An 18531-nucleotide genomic window follows, 5' to 3' on the forward strand; every position below is an offset into this window, starting at 1 on the left:
GCATCATTAATAGATTGTGTCACTCTATGACAAATGAGCCATGACATTTCCATATAAAATAATGAGAAGAAATGTAGTATTAGATTGAGAAGACATAAAAATCTAGGATAGTAGATTTTCATTGTAAGTGCAACAGCAGTTCCTATAGTTAGGTATGATTGATTTGTGCAGTCTTATGAATGTATGTACACATTTATGTGTCCTAATATTAATGTACTGATATATGGGGGTTGGTGCAGTGTTGCTACATGGGACAGGTGCCATGACCTTTCCCAAGATTCCTTAGGTCAGTGAATTTATTCATGAGGCCACAAATGAATAAATTCATTTGTAGCCTCATCTTGGGTACAATGACTGCACATTTCTCTCTCCTACACTTATATATTTTCCTTTCCACATCACGTGCCATCAGGCGGCAGGCACTTGATGAGCAGTGGTCACAACATTTTGGCTCAGCAGTGTAAACAACAATAATAATAATGACAATGATAATAATTCTTTATAGAACAAGCAGAAACTAGCAAAATACACAAAGCAATCACTCATATAAATACATCGAATACACCATTGCAATTTCATAACAACTTCTACAACACTTTAGATCACATAACATCAACAGATACAAAGAAAGTAAATTGGAAAAAGAAAACACTACACGGCAAACACCCGTATCATCTAACACAGCCACACATCGATCAAGACACATCCAACACATGGTTAAGAAAACGCAATATATACAGAGAGATGGAAGGATTCATGATTGCAATACAGGATCAAACAATAAACACCAGATATTACAGCAAGCATCTTATAAAGATCCCAATACCACAACAAATAAATGCAGACTTTGCAAACAACAAATAGAAACAGTAGATCACATCACAAGCAGATGTACAATACTAGCAAATACAGAATACACCAGAAGACATGACAATGTAGCAAAAATAATACATCAACAACTTGCCAGACAATATAAACTAATAAAACAACACGTTCCCACATACAAGTATGCACCACAAAATGTACTGGAGAATGATTAATACAAATTATACTGGAACAGAACTATTATAACAGATAAAACAACACCACATAACAAACCTGACATCATACTCACCAATAAAAAGAAGAAATTAACACAACTAATCAAAATATCCATACCCAATACAACAAATATACAGAAGAAAACAGGATAAGAAATTGAAAAATACATCCAACTGGCTGAGGAAGTCAAGGACATGTGGCATCAGGATAAAGTTGACATTACACCAATTACACTATCAACTACAGGAGTCATCCCACACAATATCCACCAGTACATCAACACAATACAGCTACATCCAAACGTATATATACAACTACAGAAATCTGTAATTATTGATACATGTTCAATTACCCGAAAGTTCCTAAATGCAATGTAACATATACCGTACAGTTAAAAGGAAGTCACGCTTGATCAAGGTCCGCGTCACTTTCCATTTTTAACCAGACATAACGTCTGAGAAAGGAAAGAAATGTTAATAATAATAATAATGCTGAAGGCCAAAGCATACCACTTAACACAGTGTTTCTGATACGAATAAAAATGATGATGTTACTACATACATAGGTACTACTAACATGTGCAAAAGTTAGACTATGTCCTACTCACAGTCAGTAAATGGTGCTAGTGATTAACTAACATGCAAATGTTTAGTATCATAAAATAGCTAAGTGTATCATGACAGCAAGGTAAAGTTACTGGACTGAGTTTCACTTGTTGCAACACAAAGTAGCTGGAATTAAGTATCATGTTTTTGAAATCAAATGCTCCTTCCCCTGGTATTAAAGAGAACAGTGTAATGGACATGAAAAGACAGGAAAGGAAACTGTAGGTGAAGCAGTCTGTTTAACATAGGGTAGCAACAGAGTAAGAAAAAAAATTCCATTATTTCTAACTTCATACCTCGTGTACTCATATCTACTAATGAAGCTGAGTGAGTTTCTTCCTCTGAACACCATCATATACTTCCTCCTGTGGATAATGAGTAGTTGAGAACACACATGCACTGTGTGTGTGTGTGTGTGTGTGTGTGTGTGTGTGTGTGTTTAGACGCAGACAATACAACAATGAAAACAAGAATTTATATGACATTTTACTTACATAAGCTTCATAGAAAGCTGCCTTAATCTTCAGGTAGAGCACCCACTGCTTTGCTTGCTCAACTGTAGCTAATACCGTTGCAGCATCAGCAAACATTTTGGATGTCTCATTCGATAAAGCTGATATTAAGCTTGGATTGTGTTTCAGTTCCACTGCCCGCGCAACTGTGACTGTTGAGAGGATTGATCAGAAACCAAGTGAAATATAAATATTATAGACTAAGGAGAGAACAATTACTTTTACGTAACATTCTTTAAATGCATTTGAGGTATAATACTAGCGCAAGATGAACAGTTTTAGCTTCATGATTGAACTTTAAAAGCTCTCTTTTTATATCATCTGCTTTTAATTTTGACTCTGAATCACCCAATTTTCTCATTGCCAAAGCACCTTTTGTGGACAGCAGCATTTTCCTTTTTGATCTACATCTCTTCCTACATAAGTTTACTGGACATTTAGTCACCTCCATAAAAGAGTACACTGAGGTATGTAGAACTGGTACCATGCAGCCATTTGACCTACCAACTCTGACTTAAGCCATGGCACTGAAGTAGTGTGTATGTGCCTGTTCATTGTACAGGATCAGTGGAGTAAGATGGGTCGACATGAAGACATTACAGAATAGCACAAAGGGGCTATGAAGTTGTCACATTTGTTAGTACATCAATATGAACAGTCCAATGCATTTACAAAGAACTGTTTAGCACATATAGAAATGTGACAAAGAATAAGGTTAGTGGTCATAAAAAGATACCAACTGACACAGACTGGGGATGAGTGCCATGTCTTGTCAATGACAACCATCATTTCAAACATGATAGGAATTGCTGCTGTCAGTGAATGCAGGTCCATCTCAACCAGTATCTGAAAGAGCACTGCGAAGGGAACTGCATGCAAGGGCGTTTGGAAACTGGTACCCCATAGATGGCCACCGCTCACAGCTGCACATTAAGCTTCAGGTTATCAATGGGCCAAACAATACAGAAACTGGACAGTAGCTAGCTGACGGGAGATAGTGCGGTCCAATAAGCCACAATTTCCTCTTTTCAAATGATTGACTGCATTGAGTGCCCCAACATCCCATTGTGCTGTTTAATTTGCATGGTGTGGAGGGTGTAGTCTCTGTCCTGCGTCCTCCATACAATGACTTCGGTACAATCATTTAGGTTACCATAACATGAGCTATTATGTTTTTTATTTCAAGGTGTTCAGTGACCAAGTTCTGTCCTTCCTTCTATTTCTTTATGATGCTGTGAACACTACCATCTTCCAAGATGACAATGTTCACAGAGCTGCACACACTCATATTCTTGGCTTGATGAGCACTCAGGCACCCATCGCATCCTGACTGGCCCACTAAATTATCCACCGAACAGAACAAAAAAAACTTTTGCTGATATTAATGATATCAAAGTGTGAGCTGCCGAGCTTTTCACCTTGCCCTCACACACCTGAGTTCACTAACCAACTCAATAATGAAAGTACTATAAATTAAAAGAGGTAGAAGGAAAGTTACACCTTTCTGGCCTATTAACTTCAGTTGGATAAGGAGGACAAAGGAAATCAACCATGACCTTCATATGGGAACTCTCCTGGCAACCATCAGAAATTTTAAATCAGGATGGCCGGATGGGGATATAAATCACTCATGATGACGAAGAAATGCCATGACATTAGCTACAAAATTCTTTACAAATCTAACATTTTTTATTGATGTGCTAATGTGTATTAATTTATCCCAGAACTCGCTGAAATCGTTTAATGAGTTTTTCACCCGATATGATGAATGCTGCCTACAGAATAATTGTCTGTGATCTTGAGTTGACTGTTATTTTTTCATTTACAAATCTTAAGAAGGTATACTGAAAACAGAAATTAACATAAGAAGATCTGCAACAGGTAAAAAAGAAGGTTTCAAACTGGGAAAATTATGGTACTTGGTTTAATGTAAAGCAAATAGTGCTAATTTATCTGCAAAATTATCATCAAAACCCACTTTAGGTCAGTTTATGGTGCTTACAGTTTTCAGATTACACAGAAGTTTTGTACAAATGTGAATGACCAATTAATATGTTCTTGCTAATCAGTACCTGCAAAGAGTTTAGAAATACTTTTCTACGACCTATTCTTGAGTACTGCTCGAGCGCTTGGGATCTCTATCAGGTCGGATTGAGGGAGGAGATAGAAGCAATTCAGAGGCGGGCTGTTAGATTTGTTACTGGTAGGTTTGATCATCATGCAAGTGTTACGGAAATGCTTCAGGACTCGGGTGGGAATCTCTGGAGGAAAGGAGGCATTCTTTTCATGAATCGCTACTGAGGAAATTTAGAGAACCAGCATTTGAGGCTGACTGCAGTACAACTTTACTGCTGCCAACTTATATTTCACGGAAAGACCACGAAGATAAGATAAGAGAGATTAGGGCTCGTACAGAGGCATATAGGCAGTAATTTTTCCCTCGTTCTGTTTGGGAGTGGAACAGGGAGAGAAGATGCTAGTTGTGGTATGTGGTACCCTCCACCACGCACCATATGGTGGATTGCGGATTATGTATGTAGATGTAGATGTTCTTCACATTTTATCATTACAGTCACTGTGGCACTTGTGTTACAAAGGTTTTATATTTAGTATGGAACTTCACACTTAGAAACAGTAATGACAGAAATACCAAGAAACACTAATAACTATAACAAAAACAATAGTTTTATATGTGTTCATGAAGTGTAGAATAACAGAGCCAATTTACAGGCAAGCAGAATTAAATTGTGAGCCATGGCAACAATGGACATGAAGTAAAGAGAAGGAAGAGGGCGATTTGAGAGACTAAGAAGGGGAGTAGTGGAATACAGGGGGGAAAAGCTAAGATGATGTGAGTGAGTGAAAGAAAAAGGGCAATGGAAGAGGGAGTGTTTGCACTGTTTGACAGAGAGTAATGACCTCTTTTTTTTACGTAATTTATTTACTTATTTGGTGGGGATGTAATCAAGAAGATGTTAAAAGAAAGTGCTTCAGGTTTTTATTGAATGTAGGCATTGAATTGTGCTTAGGGTGCACGGAAGCTTGTACAAGAAGAAGATACCAGAAATGGAGGAGGAATTTGGGGATGTTTTTGTTTTACAGATTGGTACATCACAAATGCTACACACATTACTTCCTGAGTTACAAATAGAATGTGAAGATAAATATTTGATTTGTGACATAAGGCACTAAGGGATGTACACGTTATGAAGCTGATAAAAGGGTGTCTGGTCACGGCCATTCAAATGTCTGTGTGAGGACTATACGATCAGACAGGCAGATATAAAAGATGTAACACACACACAAGTATTCATTACTTGTGCTGTGGTACACTGCATTACAATAGTACAGGTCCACCAGAACAAGTGAAGCAACATTTCTATTTCACATCCTGTACAAATACATTACAGAATTCCTTATAAGCATAAAGACATGCGAGAGTCATTCTGCACAAAATGAGAGTTCTTTTATTTCTTTCTTTCTTTTTTTCCCAGCTCCACTGAGATGTTCATCCAAAGTCATACTCATGTCTGGAATTATTTTCTGTTATAGTAATGGGTAACTGACAAAAAGAAATAGGCACAAGTATTTAAAGATTTTACTGCCGATTAAGTTCTAATGAGTTCCTACAATTATTTGAGACTTCTCTGCACTTAGTTTTCAGTCTGTCTGAACAATGAAGATGCGCTGTAATTCGCGGGTGATGGCAGCTCTGATATGTTCAGGCCAGGTGTTTAAGCAAAGTCGGAGGTCACTAGCACATACAGGTGGACACAACCAACAAGATATCATCAACATACAAGAATAACAACTGCAAGTCGAAAACTGCTCCTTGTAGAACTGCTGATGCTGTTGTCTATTTCTCAATGTTACCTGCCCTTCTCCCAAAAAGAGTTCAGTACACTATCTGAAAATTTTGCATTTTGCATCTTTATCAGCAGTATGTTAAACTGGTTGCATAAATTTTTTGCTAAAGTTTAATAATGGCAATACTGTGGTCTCTCAGTAGTCTACAGTTTAGATCATCATTTACCCTAATTAGTGTAGTGTTCGTTATATGATGTTTACTAAAATCAAACTGATTTTTATTTAATAAGTTGAATGGGCTTAAGTGTTCAGTCATTAATATTTCAAGGTCATAAAAACAGCAACTGTACTCCTATACAAGTCATGACATTGTTTCACCTTACCTTCTTGTGCTTCTGCAGTGCATTGTGTCAAGTAAGCAGATAGGACACGTGGATCAAGATCACCACCCTCAAGCTGTTTCCCTGGTAACTGAGGCAAATACTGGGATTGAATAAATCTGAATATGCCAGCAGCTTTCCTTAGGCATTTGTGCACTTCCTTTGCTTCTTCCATGGTGATGCTGAAATACACATAAAACCAAAGCATTCTCTATAATTTTCCCAAGAAAAACACTAGTATTACTTCTCCCATGTAAAGATGGCTCAAATGACTCTGAGCACTATGGGACTTACCGTGTAAAGAACACAAGATCAACAAATGAAGGAAGTAGCAAGATATCTCCACAACCAAAGACTAAAATCAGGTATTTTTTCCCGAAGGAAAAAAAAGAAGTACTGAGGCAGGAACAGTAAAGAACAAACACAGACACAATACCTACATTTTAATTTGAAGATACAGCCACATTCAACAATTCACAACCTATGAAGTGAGGAAGTGAAAAGAATCAGGCATTCACTGGGAAGAAAGGCATGAAATTGATGCCGAGACATATTTTCTGTCTTCAATTTTTTTCACAGTGTGGAACATATAAAGTCTGATATAATTCCATTTAATTTTATATACAAGCAGCTGTTTTATGGGAGTCCTGTTGATAAATGCTGGCTATGTGAGAAGACTTAGAAATAAATGTTTAATGCAACTAGATGAGGAGGATACAAGGAAAGGAGGAGTGAAAATGAATATTTTTTCTCAGATATAACCGACTTACAACATTAAAAAGTATGATCACATAGTGATGGCAATCAACAATGACATATGGGAAAGTGGATTTTTCAACAGTGAGCGAACACACCACAATGGGAAAATGGCTAATTAAAGAAAATGTGGCCAGACTACAATAGCAAAATTTAGTTCTGAAATATTGCTTCAAGCTACAAATATACATCACTAATTGCAGTGGGCGCATAGTGATGATATTTTTTTCTTTAGTTACAGCATTTATGTGCTTAACTATTTCAGAGGGATCACACATTGACTTCTAAACAAGGAAATTTACAGACACCACCCAGAGCAGTGTATGCGACTGTAATTACTAGGTTTTAAGTAAAAGTACTTCATAACACTGGTTACTGTGCCAAAGTGTTTCTACAGCTAATACGATCATCACTGTTCATGATCACTTACCCGTGAGATGCGGGTACAATCAGTGCTGTTGAAATTGCTGAAACCTGAACCAAAGCTGTTCCCCAAGATGCATGCAAGATCTGTAAATGTCACATTCAATGACGCGTAGGACTTTTTCTTTATTTTTATACTGACCAGTCCTTGCAGTTCAGTAAATGAGAACAGCTATGATCCTTTTGTTCATGTGTACAAAACAATCAAAGCAAAGTTCACTGCCTTATGATACTGTGCTACTGAGATGTAGTCAAACATTCAGACTTAAATCAGACTGATACATGCAAAATTTAACTAGTGGAGATTATTTCATTAGAAATTTTTTGGTCTGTATTTTGAACAGAAAACTTGTCTCTCCTAACTACTGAGAGATTTTATTTCCTACAACATACTATAGTTGCATATTAATTTCTACTATGAGCTATGCCAGTCAGAACTATCTTGATGATAATATCATTACTGGTGCAACAGGAACATTGTAATCTGCATGCTCTATACACAATGCTGCAATCACAAAGTTTACTATGTAGATTTCAGAAATACAGACTCTTTCAGCCCTCAGTGGAATACATGGAAATTGTTGTTAGTAAAACAAGCATTACTAACAGAGAAACCTCTGAAAGCTATGAAAGTAACTCCATACCCCCCCCCCCCCCCCCACCACCACCACCACCAAAAAAAAAAAAAACCCTAAAAGAACTCAATTTTTTTACTTGGGAAAGTGAATTATTGCTCATACTTTATTCCTAGTGTTATAGACATTTACACTACAGAGGTGCCAAATCCATATGGTCACCAGCTGACACCAGATATTCAGGAGGCTCAAAAAACACCATTCAACCATGGCTTATTGGCCTATTCATTGCAAAAGCCTCCGATCTTAGCCACAGATGCTTCATAGCAATGTGCTGGTGCAGTCCTCTTTGATAAAGACTGTGGAATATCCAAAATTGCGTACATCTAAAAAAATTGAGCCCCGCTCAACATAATTATAACTAGATAGAAAATAAAACCCTGACCATTGTTCGTATCACTGGGATACCGGGAGAATTATAAGATGTAAATTCTGTCCTGCCACTTTGTAAACTGGCCAGTGATTGACAAAGACATGCAGCATGAGACATGCACACTTAAAAGTCAGCACTGCAAGGTAACAACCAGACACATGCAAAACCTTTTTGCCTTGATCCAACCACAAACATAATGGCATTTACTATGCATTGACTATGCTGGGTCAGTCCTCAATGTCATGTGACTTAATCTGGCTGATACCTATTCAAGGTTCTCGTATGTGAATAACATTTTTCAACAATGACTGAAGTTGCCCTATGAGCAAACTGCAAAAGATTTTTACTACTGACAGTTTAATCTAAAGCAATCAAAAGCTCACTCACTACAAAATTTACAGTGAAATGGAGGGAACAGATGCAAATATTATACTAGTTAAAACTGTACAAAACAGCTGTGACATGCAATTGCTATTTCTGAGAGGAATGATTCTGCTATAAGCATCAAATCTACACTGACGAAAAATGAATAGCTACGTTAGTATTCTTGTAGGATAACTGCCAGTTAGACTGGCTCTGAAAATCAGCAGTGGAATTTGAAAACTTACTGCGGCAACTACTTGAACAAGAATATCACCCTCATATCTACATAAATTAACTTTATATGTTTTTAAAGCACTGTTTGTCATATATCTTTCTGGAAAATAAATTTAATTGAGTTATACAAAATATGTTGAAATTACAAGGAGTCAGACTGCTCAGCCAGTACTCATTTTCAGACAGTGAAAAGTACAGGACTGCTGAAATATATACAAAAACAATTCTAGCTTCCAGAAGTATTACTTGCTTCCTTAGGGAGGAAGATTGGAGTAAGGTTAGAAAGAAGGGGTAGACCTCTTGCTGCGGGTTGCTGAATCCCACTGTGCGAGGTGTACTCTAAAATGAATGGATGAAGCCAGGCAGCCAAAAGAGGAACACACTACCTAATGCACATACAACAAAAAACAGCTTCTGGAGTGATACCACTCGAGACTGTCCTTGTCCTTATCTGATAAAGCTTGACCCCAAGCACAATGACAGTTTCTTGAATGTACAAGCCACACCATTCTGCTAATGTAGCCATTGAGTTAAGGGCCCAGAAAAGGCAAGAGAGGGTTCAATTGAGGGTGGCACTGAGTGGGCTGGCAAAGTGAGGGCCAGTGGTGAGGGTGATGGAACCTCAAGAAGTGCTGGGTCTGGCAGTGGGGGCACCGGGGTTGCCAGTAAGGACGCTGGGATGTGAAGAGGCACCGAGCCCAGTGGCAAGGGCGTCGGTGGGACTGGAAGGGCATGGGGGCTGCCAGTGCGAACACTGGTGGCACTGGGATCAAAAAGGTACCAGGCCCAGCAACAAGAATGCCAGTAACATTGGAACTGGTGGACACGTGCTGTGCCTGGTAAGCACGCCGTGCCCAGTGGGCATGCCAGAAGTTGAGTTGTCAGAGGAAATCAGAACACAATTGACAGGGAACTCAAAGGCTTGGAGGAACTGTGTTAGCTGCACAAGGAATGTGGGCCACTAATCCAGGACAATCTTAAACTTCGGAGGAGGCAGAGGCGCGTTGTCTGTGTTGGAGCCAAGGCAGTGTTGGGACTGGCAAGCTGCTAGACGAGAAGCACCAAAGTACACTGTAAGAGCTGGATGTGAGGCAGAAGCTGTGATGAGATGTCACTCATGTGCAGCTGCCATTGTACACTGAATCAAATGAGTAAAGGTGTGGAGCAACTGCTGTATCAGCCACCTTTGTCACTGCACAAGCTGAGACAGAGACAGTTCAGACACTGGAATGAGTCATGACAAGTGTCAAATGATACCAGTCAACTTGACCAACAGGGCTTCCTGCACAACTACTATGTCATGTAATGACTGAGAACTATAATGGCACAACCAGAAACTGCTACACAATCTAACTGCCCACACAAACACACAGTTTCCAAGTCAACTAATTTTGAACCATCAGCAGCAACCAGTGATGAACTGTTTCACTTGACACTGTTTCACTAATGACAGCTACCTCCAGAATACAAAGGAACTGCAAACAGAATACATGCTAATCTATTTCCTTGCAGCCTACAAAAAAAGTGTACAGACACCAAGATGTTGTAACTCACACAAGAGAGATCCCAGTATTCAAAATAACACAACAGAAGTGAAATGGATGCAGTTAACAGAACAAACATCTAACTCAGCAAAACACCATAACAAATGAAATAGTGTGCCCTACTGTTAGAGAGGAATTAATAATAATGTGCATTTTAAATGTGGACTGGGAAGAAATTGTGTACAAACAAATGAAGAGCCAAGGGCTCTAAGCTAAGAACAAATAGTAAAGAACAGTTAATGAGCACTAAGCAATATCTCCTACAGAAAATTGCATTAACAAGGAACCGGAAAGTGAGAAAAATGCAATGACCATGGGTCACTCAGAAGCAACATATAATGAACCCAACTAGCCACAATGCTGCAAAATGTAAGAAGAGGACACACAAATGAAAGTAAGCCAAAGGAAACAGCCAACAACTGGGCTACATCTGGATGTGGAGCAGAACCATAAAAAATTCCAAGTAGAGGACACACGAACACACAGAGGAAGACTATCCAACTGAACACATGACACAGGGAATGATGTTCAGAACCAAATCAACCATAGTTTAATTGCGTATGCTCATCACCAAAGCTTTTACCTCATTGCCACTGTTGAATCCCATTGTGGGAGGTGCACGCTACAATGAATGGATGAAGCCAGGAAGCCAAAAGAACAATAGAACTTTATTACACAGTACCTCAGCCAGTATAACAGGAAACAGCTTCTGAAGTGATACCACTAAAGATTGTGCTGATCCAACAAGAGTTGACATCAAACACAATGAGAGTTCCTTGAAGGTAAAAGTCCCACTGTTATTCTAATTTAGAAACTGAGTTAAGTTCACTGTCTGTCCTAAATCAGGTAGCACTGGTGTAGCCCAGAAATGTCTGTACATAGGCATAGTCCATGGCTGAAACACAAGCACAGACTCAGAAGTTTGGATGCTGTACACGAGGCTGCAAGCTCCGACTCGTTTGCTCTATGCTCTGATGAATGGAACTCTGATTGTGGGACTGCTTGCACACTCAGCTCCTGGCCCAGAGAAGCATAGCCTGATTGGCAAGTGACTGGGTGGCGTCCTACAAAGCTGTCTGGCAGAAGAATACTAGGAAATTGTGATAATGTCATATGGCTCACGGAGGTAAGCTAGTGTCAGTGACAGCAGAGCTGTACCGGCGGATGTGGGGCCACTGGATTCACAATAGCTGCTGCAAGCGTGACATGCTGCAATTGAATTACAGGTGCCTTGGAGGGCAGCAATGCAACTTGTGTGGTTGGTGGCTGGACTGCAAGGTATCACTCAGTCACTACACAAATGACCTGTTCCTCCTTTCTAACTCTCTCCAATCTATCACCCTTTCCTCCTTGGGGAAGAGGCCCAGATAATTTTTTGTGCTTCTTCACTTTGCGTTTATCAGCGATACTTAAAATTTTACCCCCTGAAAGTAAGTGATAGCCAGCCACTCTATTTCACAATTTTATACTTTCCTCGAGTGAATTTTGCTTTTGAGACAAAATCCATTGTTCAGTTTCTCTTCACATAAGGTTACATTATTGACTCTAAACAATTAATACTCACTCATCCTTTCCAGCAAGCATGGCTGCGTGTTTCATGTACCAAATTGCTACATTGTAACTCATGTTAGCACCCTCAAAATATGAGTCTCTCATCAACCTGAAAGAAGAAAATACACTTTGCACACACTCAGAAGACTGGTTGTAAAAAGCAGGAATATACATACAAAGAGTTTTGTAAACTTACTGCGGTTTATTTCCCAGCAGAGTGTGTGTCCACTTAAAAAGCACGCTATAACGCATCTTACTTTCTACTCCAGTATTTTTACTGTCAGGTGAAGTTAAAAAACCAATAAAAATAGCCATATACTGATTGAAAGCAACATCAACGGTCTCCGGAGCATGGTTGGCATCTGGGAATAACTGAATAAGCCGTGCTCTGGACTGCTTCAGGTCACTGTAAATAAAAGAAATACCAGTAAGTCTAATTCAGATATGCAATCACTCATTTAAATTTGAGCTCAAAAATGCTTAAAACTGTTTACTTGGCCATAAACATATATATCATAGGGAGATGACAATATCAAATGGTTAGGGGCTTCCTGTGAAGTCACTATTGTTGCATCTACACTGACACAAGAACAGATACAACCCTTGTGAAGTGTGGCAACATGTGGTGAAGCATCTCTGGGCTTCGCTATGAGTTTCCTGGTTGCTTGTTTTGAGTGCCCGTCAGTGTAGGGGCCATTTAAGCGGAAACTACAGCTGCAGTCAGTCATGAACAGTCAGTTGGAGGAAGCAGTGAAATGGTGGCCAAGCTGAGTACTGAATTTTATGGCCTCATCTCGAGCAAAGGGCTATGTCATTCAAAGTTTGATTTGGATCTTGTGGACTAACTCTGTCACTATAATTCAATAACTGGATCTAGCAAAAGACTTAACAGTTTGTTCCAGTCGATTGTGCTTAATGAACTCAACCCAACCAGTTGTCATAGAGGTGCTACCCAAAATTTTCCGGACTGGTGCTGCCATCTGTTGAAAACCTTACCTTTGGACTAATGGTCACCATCACCCTTGAAGTAGTTCCCATCTGCACGTACACACCAGTCCCAGCGCTTCTGCCACTGGTCAAATGTTTTCTGGAAGTCCTGTTCTTTGAGGGCATTTATCACTACCAGATATGCTTCTTGAACCCTCTCTAGAGTGCCGAACCAATGGCCTTTCAACTCGAGTTTCAGTTTTGGGGATAGCGCAAAGTCGCAAGGTGCCAAATCTGACGAGTACTGTGGGTGGGGAACAACCACCATGTTGTCTTTTGCCAAAAAGGTCCTGGTGAGCAAGGACGTGTGACAGGGAGCATTGTCATGATGCAGCAGCCAGTTCCCTTGAAGCCAAAGTTTGGGACATTGTCACCGCAAGTTTTCATGGAGCCATTGCAAAACGTCACAGTAGTACGCGGACTTCATTGTTTGGTTGGGTGGGACAAATTCTTTAGCACAATTCCCTTGGTATTAAAGAAAACAATGATCATGCTCTTCACTTTGTTCTTCACCTGTCTCGCTTTTTTGGATCTTGGAGAGCCCAGGCTCTTTCACTGGGACAATTGTTGCTTTGTCTCTGGGTCATAACCGTAAATCCAGCTCTCGTCGCCGGTGATAACCCATGACATGAAGGTTGGATCATCAGATGCGGTCTGACAAAGATCCGTGCACACTTTAACACGCTGTCCTTCTGATCAGCAGTCAAGATCTTTGGCACAAATTTTGCATGCATGCCAAATTCATCAGTCAACATTTGTTGACATGTCCCATAACCAATACCCACTTCATCTACAAGATCTTGAATGGTCTGATGTCGATCCGCATGAACCAACTGTTGAAGTATGGCAACAATGTCTGGCATTGTGCGGCTAATGGGCCTTCCCTTGTGAGCATCATCTTCGACGTCTGTACAGCCTGCCCTGAACTGAGCATGGCACTCAAATACAGATGTACGGCTCATACTCTGTCCCCCAAACACTTGTTGAATCATTGCGAGGGTCTCCGTAGCACTTTTCCCGAGATTCGCTCAGAATTTGATACACATGCGCTGTTCTGTTCGCAGATCCATCGTAAAATCGCCACACACCAAACGCCACACACCAAACACAGAGTATTACGGAAATCACTGTGGACACGCAACACATCCTCCCAGCTGAATGCCACTCCGCACACTGACTCATCAGATATGCAGCTCCCGTCACCTAGCGGTGCAAAGACCCACTACTCCTACTTTCCAGATGGCAGCACCGGTCCCGAAAATTTTGGATTTCACCTCATGTAATGGTAATTGACAAATAATTAGTAACTGACAAGGAGAGGAGTAACTATAAAGAATGGGAGCATGTGGGGAGCTCACAACCTCCACTAGTTACTAATGCTACAAGTGAGGTTCAGCCTACGAGCCCAGGCTGCAGTTTTGATAAGTACACAACAGATATTGCACATCAGGTTTTGCAATGGAAAGTCTCTTTAGTGAAATCATGTGTCACCCAAATTCCATTTTAGTACTTTAACCACTGCACCACTTCACTTGGTAGGATACTATTGTCATTCTAATAATACCATATGCATAATTAAGATTAAATTGAATAAATGCCCTAAAAATTTGGTAGACATCATCCATGTGCTCTTCAGTTGCTTCTACCAGCTCATAAACACTTACGATCTTTAATACCGTCATCTTAATGTTTCTCAGGTGTGATAAACTACATGGTACTTATGAGGCTTAGAACTTCACTGACTTGCCAAAATCTTGAATCATGTCTTCACATTACAAGTGAAAGTAATTAAAAATGCTTCAAACACAGCAAAAATTCACCAAACACTCTGTGTATATGATTAGTTTCTCCTTTCGGCTCACTCAGCTACTAATAGTGTACAAATAGTGGACTTTTTATGAAGCTTAATACTATGTAATGAAATGAAATAAATTCTGACATCAGTCACAATTGGGAAATGAAATGACTTCAGTGGTGACAGTGAAAATCTGTGTGGGGTTGGGAATCAGACCCAGATTTCCTGCTTTATGTGAGCAGTCACTTTAACTGCTTTGGCTATCTGAGCACACTTTCTGCCTGATCCAAACTCCTGACCTGTTGCACACTACTTACACAGTGTCTCTTGCCATCATATAACACTATGCAAGTAGGAATGGGCAAGTCAGAAATTTGGGTCAGATGGAAAGTGTGCTTCAATAGCTGAAGCAGGTATGGGTCAAAGTACAGGCCTGGCACTAATTTTCACTTACTGCCATTGAAATCATTTGAGTGCCCAACTGGAGCTGATGCACAATTTATTTCATTTCATAATGTATAAGTATGGCTGTAGGATCAAAAATAGTATCTGTTCTTTTGAACAGACATCACACATATATCATTCCTAGCACATCTAACAAAGTTTCACAGTTGCTAAATATGTCTGGTAATTGGATATACATCCAAATGTCCTCCTCCCCTATTTCTGTCCATCACTTCTCCCCCCTCTTCCTGTCCATCTCCTCCTTCTCTCTCTCTCTCTCTCTCTCTCTCCCCCCATTTTCTCCTCCTTTCGCTGTCCATCTCTTCCCTCCCCCCATCTCTACATACACTTCCTGCCCCCCTCCCTTCCGTTATTCGCTTGGTTTGTTGGTTGGTTGGGGGGAAGGGACCAAACAATGAGATCATCAGTCCCTCAATCCAAGCATGGTGCATCTGAAAGTAGACGTCCACCCATAACATTTTGTGATCTAGATGACAGGTTCACAATAGTGAAAACGAGAAGGCTAAAAACTTAATGAATATCTTTGGTATCATCAATAATAAAAACAAGATGAAGAAGATAGGGAATTCATAAAGTGGGCATTCCCAGTGTTCTTTATGTGATACGAAACATCCCACCCACAGCTGTCCCACCCCTTATCCATTAAAGTCATGGGTGCTCACTATCCAACAAAATGCGGCACCAAGAATAGAAAATTGAGTACGGCAGAAAGAAGGTGAATTGAAACTAAAAGTGATTAAAACAGAGTAAAAGAGGGATGAAAGAGTAGCCTGGTCAAGGAGGTAGGGTTGGGGATCCCCAAGACCTAGCATACAGCAGGAGAACCCCATCCGCAACCTTCGTGCCCCTGACCTGGAGGTAGATTAAAGCCTCATAATTGAGAATAAAAACCACTTTCACGAAGACAATTGAGAACCAGTTTAAGCATCCATGAATAATACACCAATATTAGAGGCAATGAGTTCGAAAGTCTATGCTTAGCATGTAGAGCCAAAAGGGGCGTTGGGGGGGGGGGGGGGGGGGTTGCACTCCACTACGATATGAGCTACTGTCTGTAAGACTCCACAGCGACAATGTGGGTGTTACTCATAACACAGTAAAAAAACTATGGATCAACCTGCTATGTCTGATGTGAACACAACAAAGGTCTGTAGATTCCTTTTGGGGGAAGCGGAAGGAAGAGCACCTTGTTGCGTTAGTCTCCTTGAGAGTTCAGAGTTTACTAGATGGGGCAGGAGCCCACTAGATATCGGTCCACTTCCAAGTGAGCATAGATCTTATGTGCAGCTGCAAATCTGCACTTGGAAGCAGCAAAGTGAATGGGGGTGAGTCAGTGCTCCTGCAGCCAGTCAACCTGCCAGTCATTCACCAGGATACCCCCATAACTTGGGAGACAGAGAAAGACAAGTGAGGAGGCAGAGTGAAGGAGGTCAGCAAGGTCATGAATAAAGGATACCAAATGGTGGCAAGAGTAGCAATGGTAAACAGCCTGCAGACTGCTCATTGAATCAGTACATATTAAAACACAATTAAGGGAGACATGTTTAATAAACTGGAGGGCTCAGCAAATGGCCATCATCTCTGCTGTAAACACACTACATGTTTCTTACAGCGAGTGGTGTTCCATATTGGCAGGGTATGTAATAGCATATCTCTTCTGATCCACAGTTTTCGAGCCCTTGGTGTAAAAGATATAAGCACACTGGAACTCTTAAAGAACTGGACGTAACAGATCCCAACAGGTCATGGGGGCGACAGGACTTCAGAATCTTGGTAGAGACTGGTCCTTATCTGTGACTTGGACACCATCCAAGGAGGTGAACAAGGTGGGGGAGGGGGGGCAAGAGGTGGGGATGGGGGTGGGGGGTGGAGGCTAGAAAACACAGAGAGCACAGTCCAGGGAGGGGAGATGGAGGTCTTAGCAGAAGGAAGCAAGGCACATTCCAACTGGAAGCCCCACCTGAGAGCAGGAATCAAGACGACAACACCCCTCGTATGTAAAGAGAATGGGATACATGTGATGACCATGTAATTCTCGAACGGGAATTACATTTGAGACCAAGAGCTGGTGTCACTGAATCTGAAGAGCAAAGATCCCTGCTTCAATAAGCTATGGGACCAGCTGAAAAGGCACCTGTGGCCAGATGTTTGCCTTGATGGTGGACTGGGTCTAACAGCTGAACGAACTGCCAAGCCATAAAGCTGGAAAACAGTCCAGACAGGACAAAACGAGGGCCCGGTCTTCAGGTGGCAAATAGGGGGCAGCCAGGTCAGCTTTTTACCAAAAAGGTGCCCAAAATAAAAAAAAAGGGGACTGTACTACAATGTCCACATGCCGAGTGCTTAAGTGGAGTTCTGGGTCAGGTAAGACTGTGATATGATGGCAGAAATGCACAATCTGCATTTTTTGTAGAACAGAATTGGAAACCAAGGAAAGAGCCCATGCGAAGGACCACTGGATAGTACCTTGAAGCTGGTGTCCAGCAGAGGGGACCGAATGGAGAGCTGTACCAAACGCAAAAATCATCAATATACAATGCATATGTGGCCAGTGGCCCAACAGAAGTCACTAACCCATTGATGATTATGAGGAAAAGAGCAACACTCAAAGCAGAACCTGTGGGGAGTTGAGTGAAGTGCTGACTCTCACATGGAACAACTGGTGGAATAAAAACTGATGAATAAAAATTGGTGGGGGGGAGTAGAATGTGATGATGCCAAGTGTCATACACCTTATGTAGGTCAAAAAGACTGAAAAAAGATGTTGGCGTTTAGAAAAAGCCTGTCGGACTGCTGTTTCCAACCTAAGGAGTTGGTCATTTGTGGATTGTCCCTCCCAGAAACCAAACTACCGGGCAGGGGGGGGGGGGGGGGGGGGGGGGGAGGACCCCAAGATTTGAGAAGCTGGTGGAATCTGCAGGCGCAACCATCCTTTCAGGAAGCTTACAGAGTACATTTGGTCAGGCTAATCTGCTGGTAACTATCGAGAGATGTTGGGTTCTTGCCTGGCTTCAAGACTAGGACAACAATGCTATCTTGCCAATGTGAGGGGAAGGCACC

At 40.9% G+C, this 18531-nt stretch overlaps 1 protein-coding gene across 1 annotated transcript in view; it reads right to left on the reverse strand.

The window, feature by feature from the left end:
- Window positions 1–18531, reverse strand: part of LOC124594773 (BRO1 domain-containing protein BROX-like) — a 119279-nt gene that overhangs the window by 48325 nt on the left and 52423 nt on the right. Inside the window, exons 2-5 of the mRNA XM_047133171.1 lie at window positions 12421–12630; window positions 12238–12333; window positions 6349–6527; window positions 2141–2310 (exon numbers count right to left, since the gene is read on the reverse strand). Coding sequence (XP_046989127.1) covers window positions 2141–2310; window positions 6349–6527; window positions 12238–12333; window positions 12421–12630 — 655 coding nt within the window. The remainder of the gene's footprint in view (window positions 1–2140; window positions 2311–6348; window positions 6528–12237; window positions 12334–12420; window positions 12631–18531) is intronic.

Source organism: Schistocerca americana, chromosome 2 (genome assembly GCF_021461395.2).
Source record: "Schistocerca americana isolate TAMUIC-IGC-003095 chromosome 2, iqSchAmer2.1, whole genome shotgun sequence".
Classification (NCBI taxonomy): domain Eukaryota; kingdom Metazoa; phylum Arthropoda; class Insecta; order Orthoptera; family Acrididae; genus Schistocerca; species Schistocerca americana.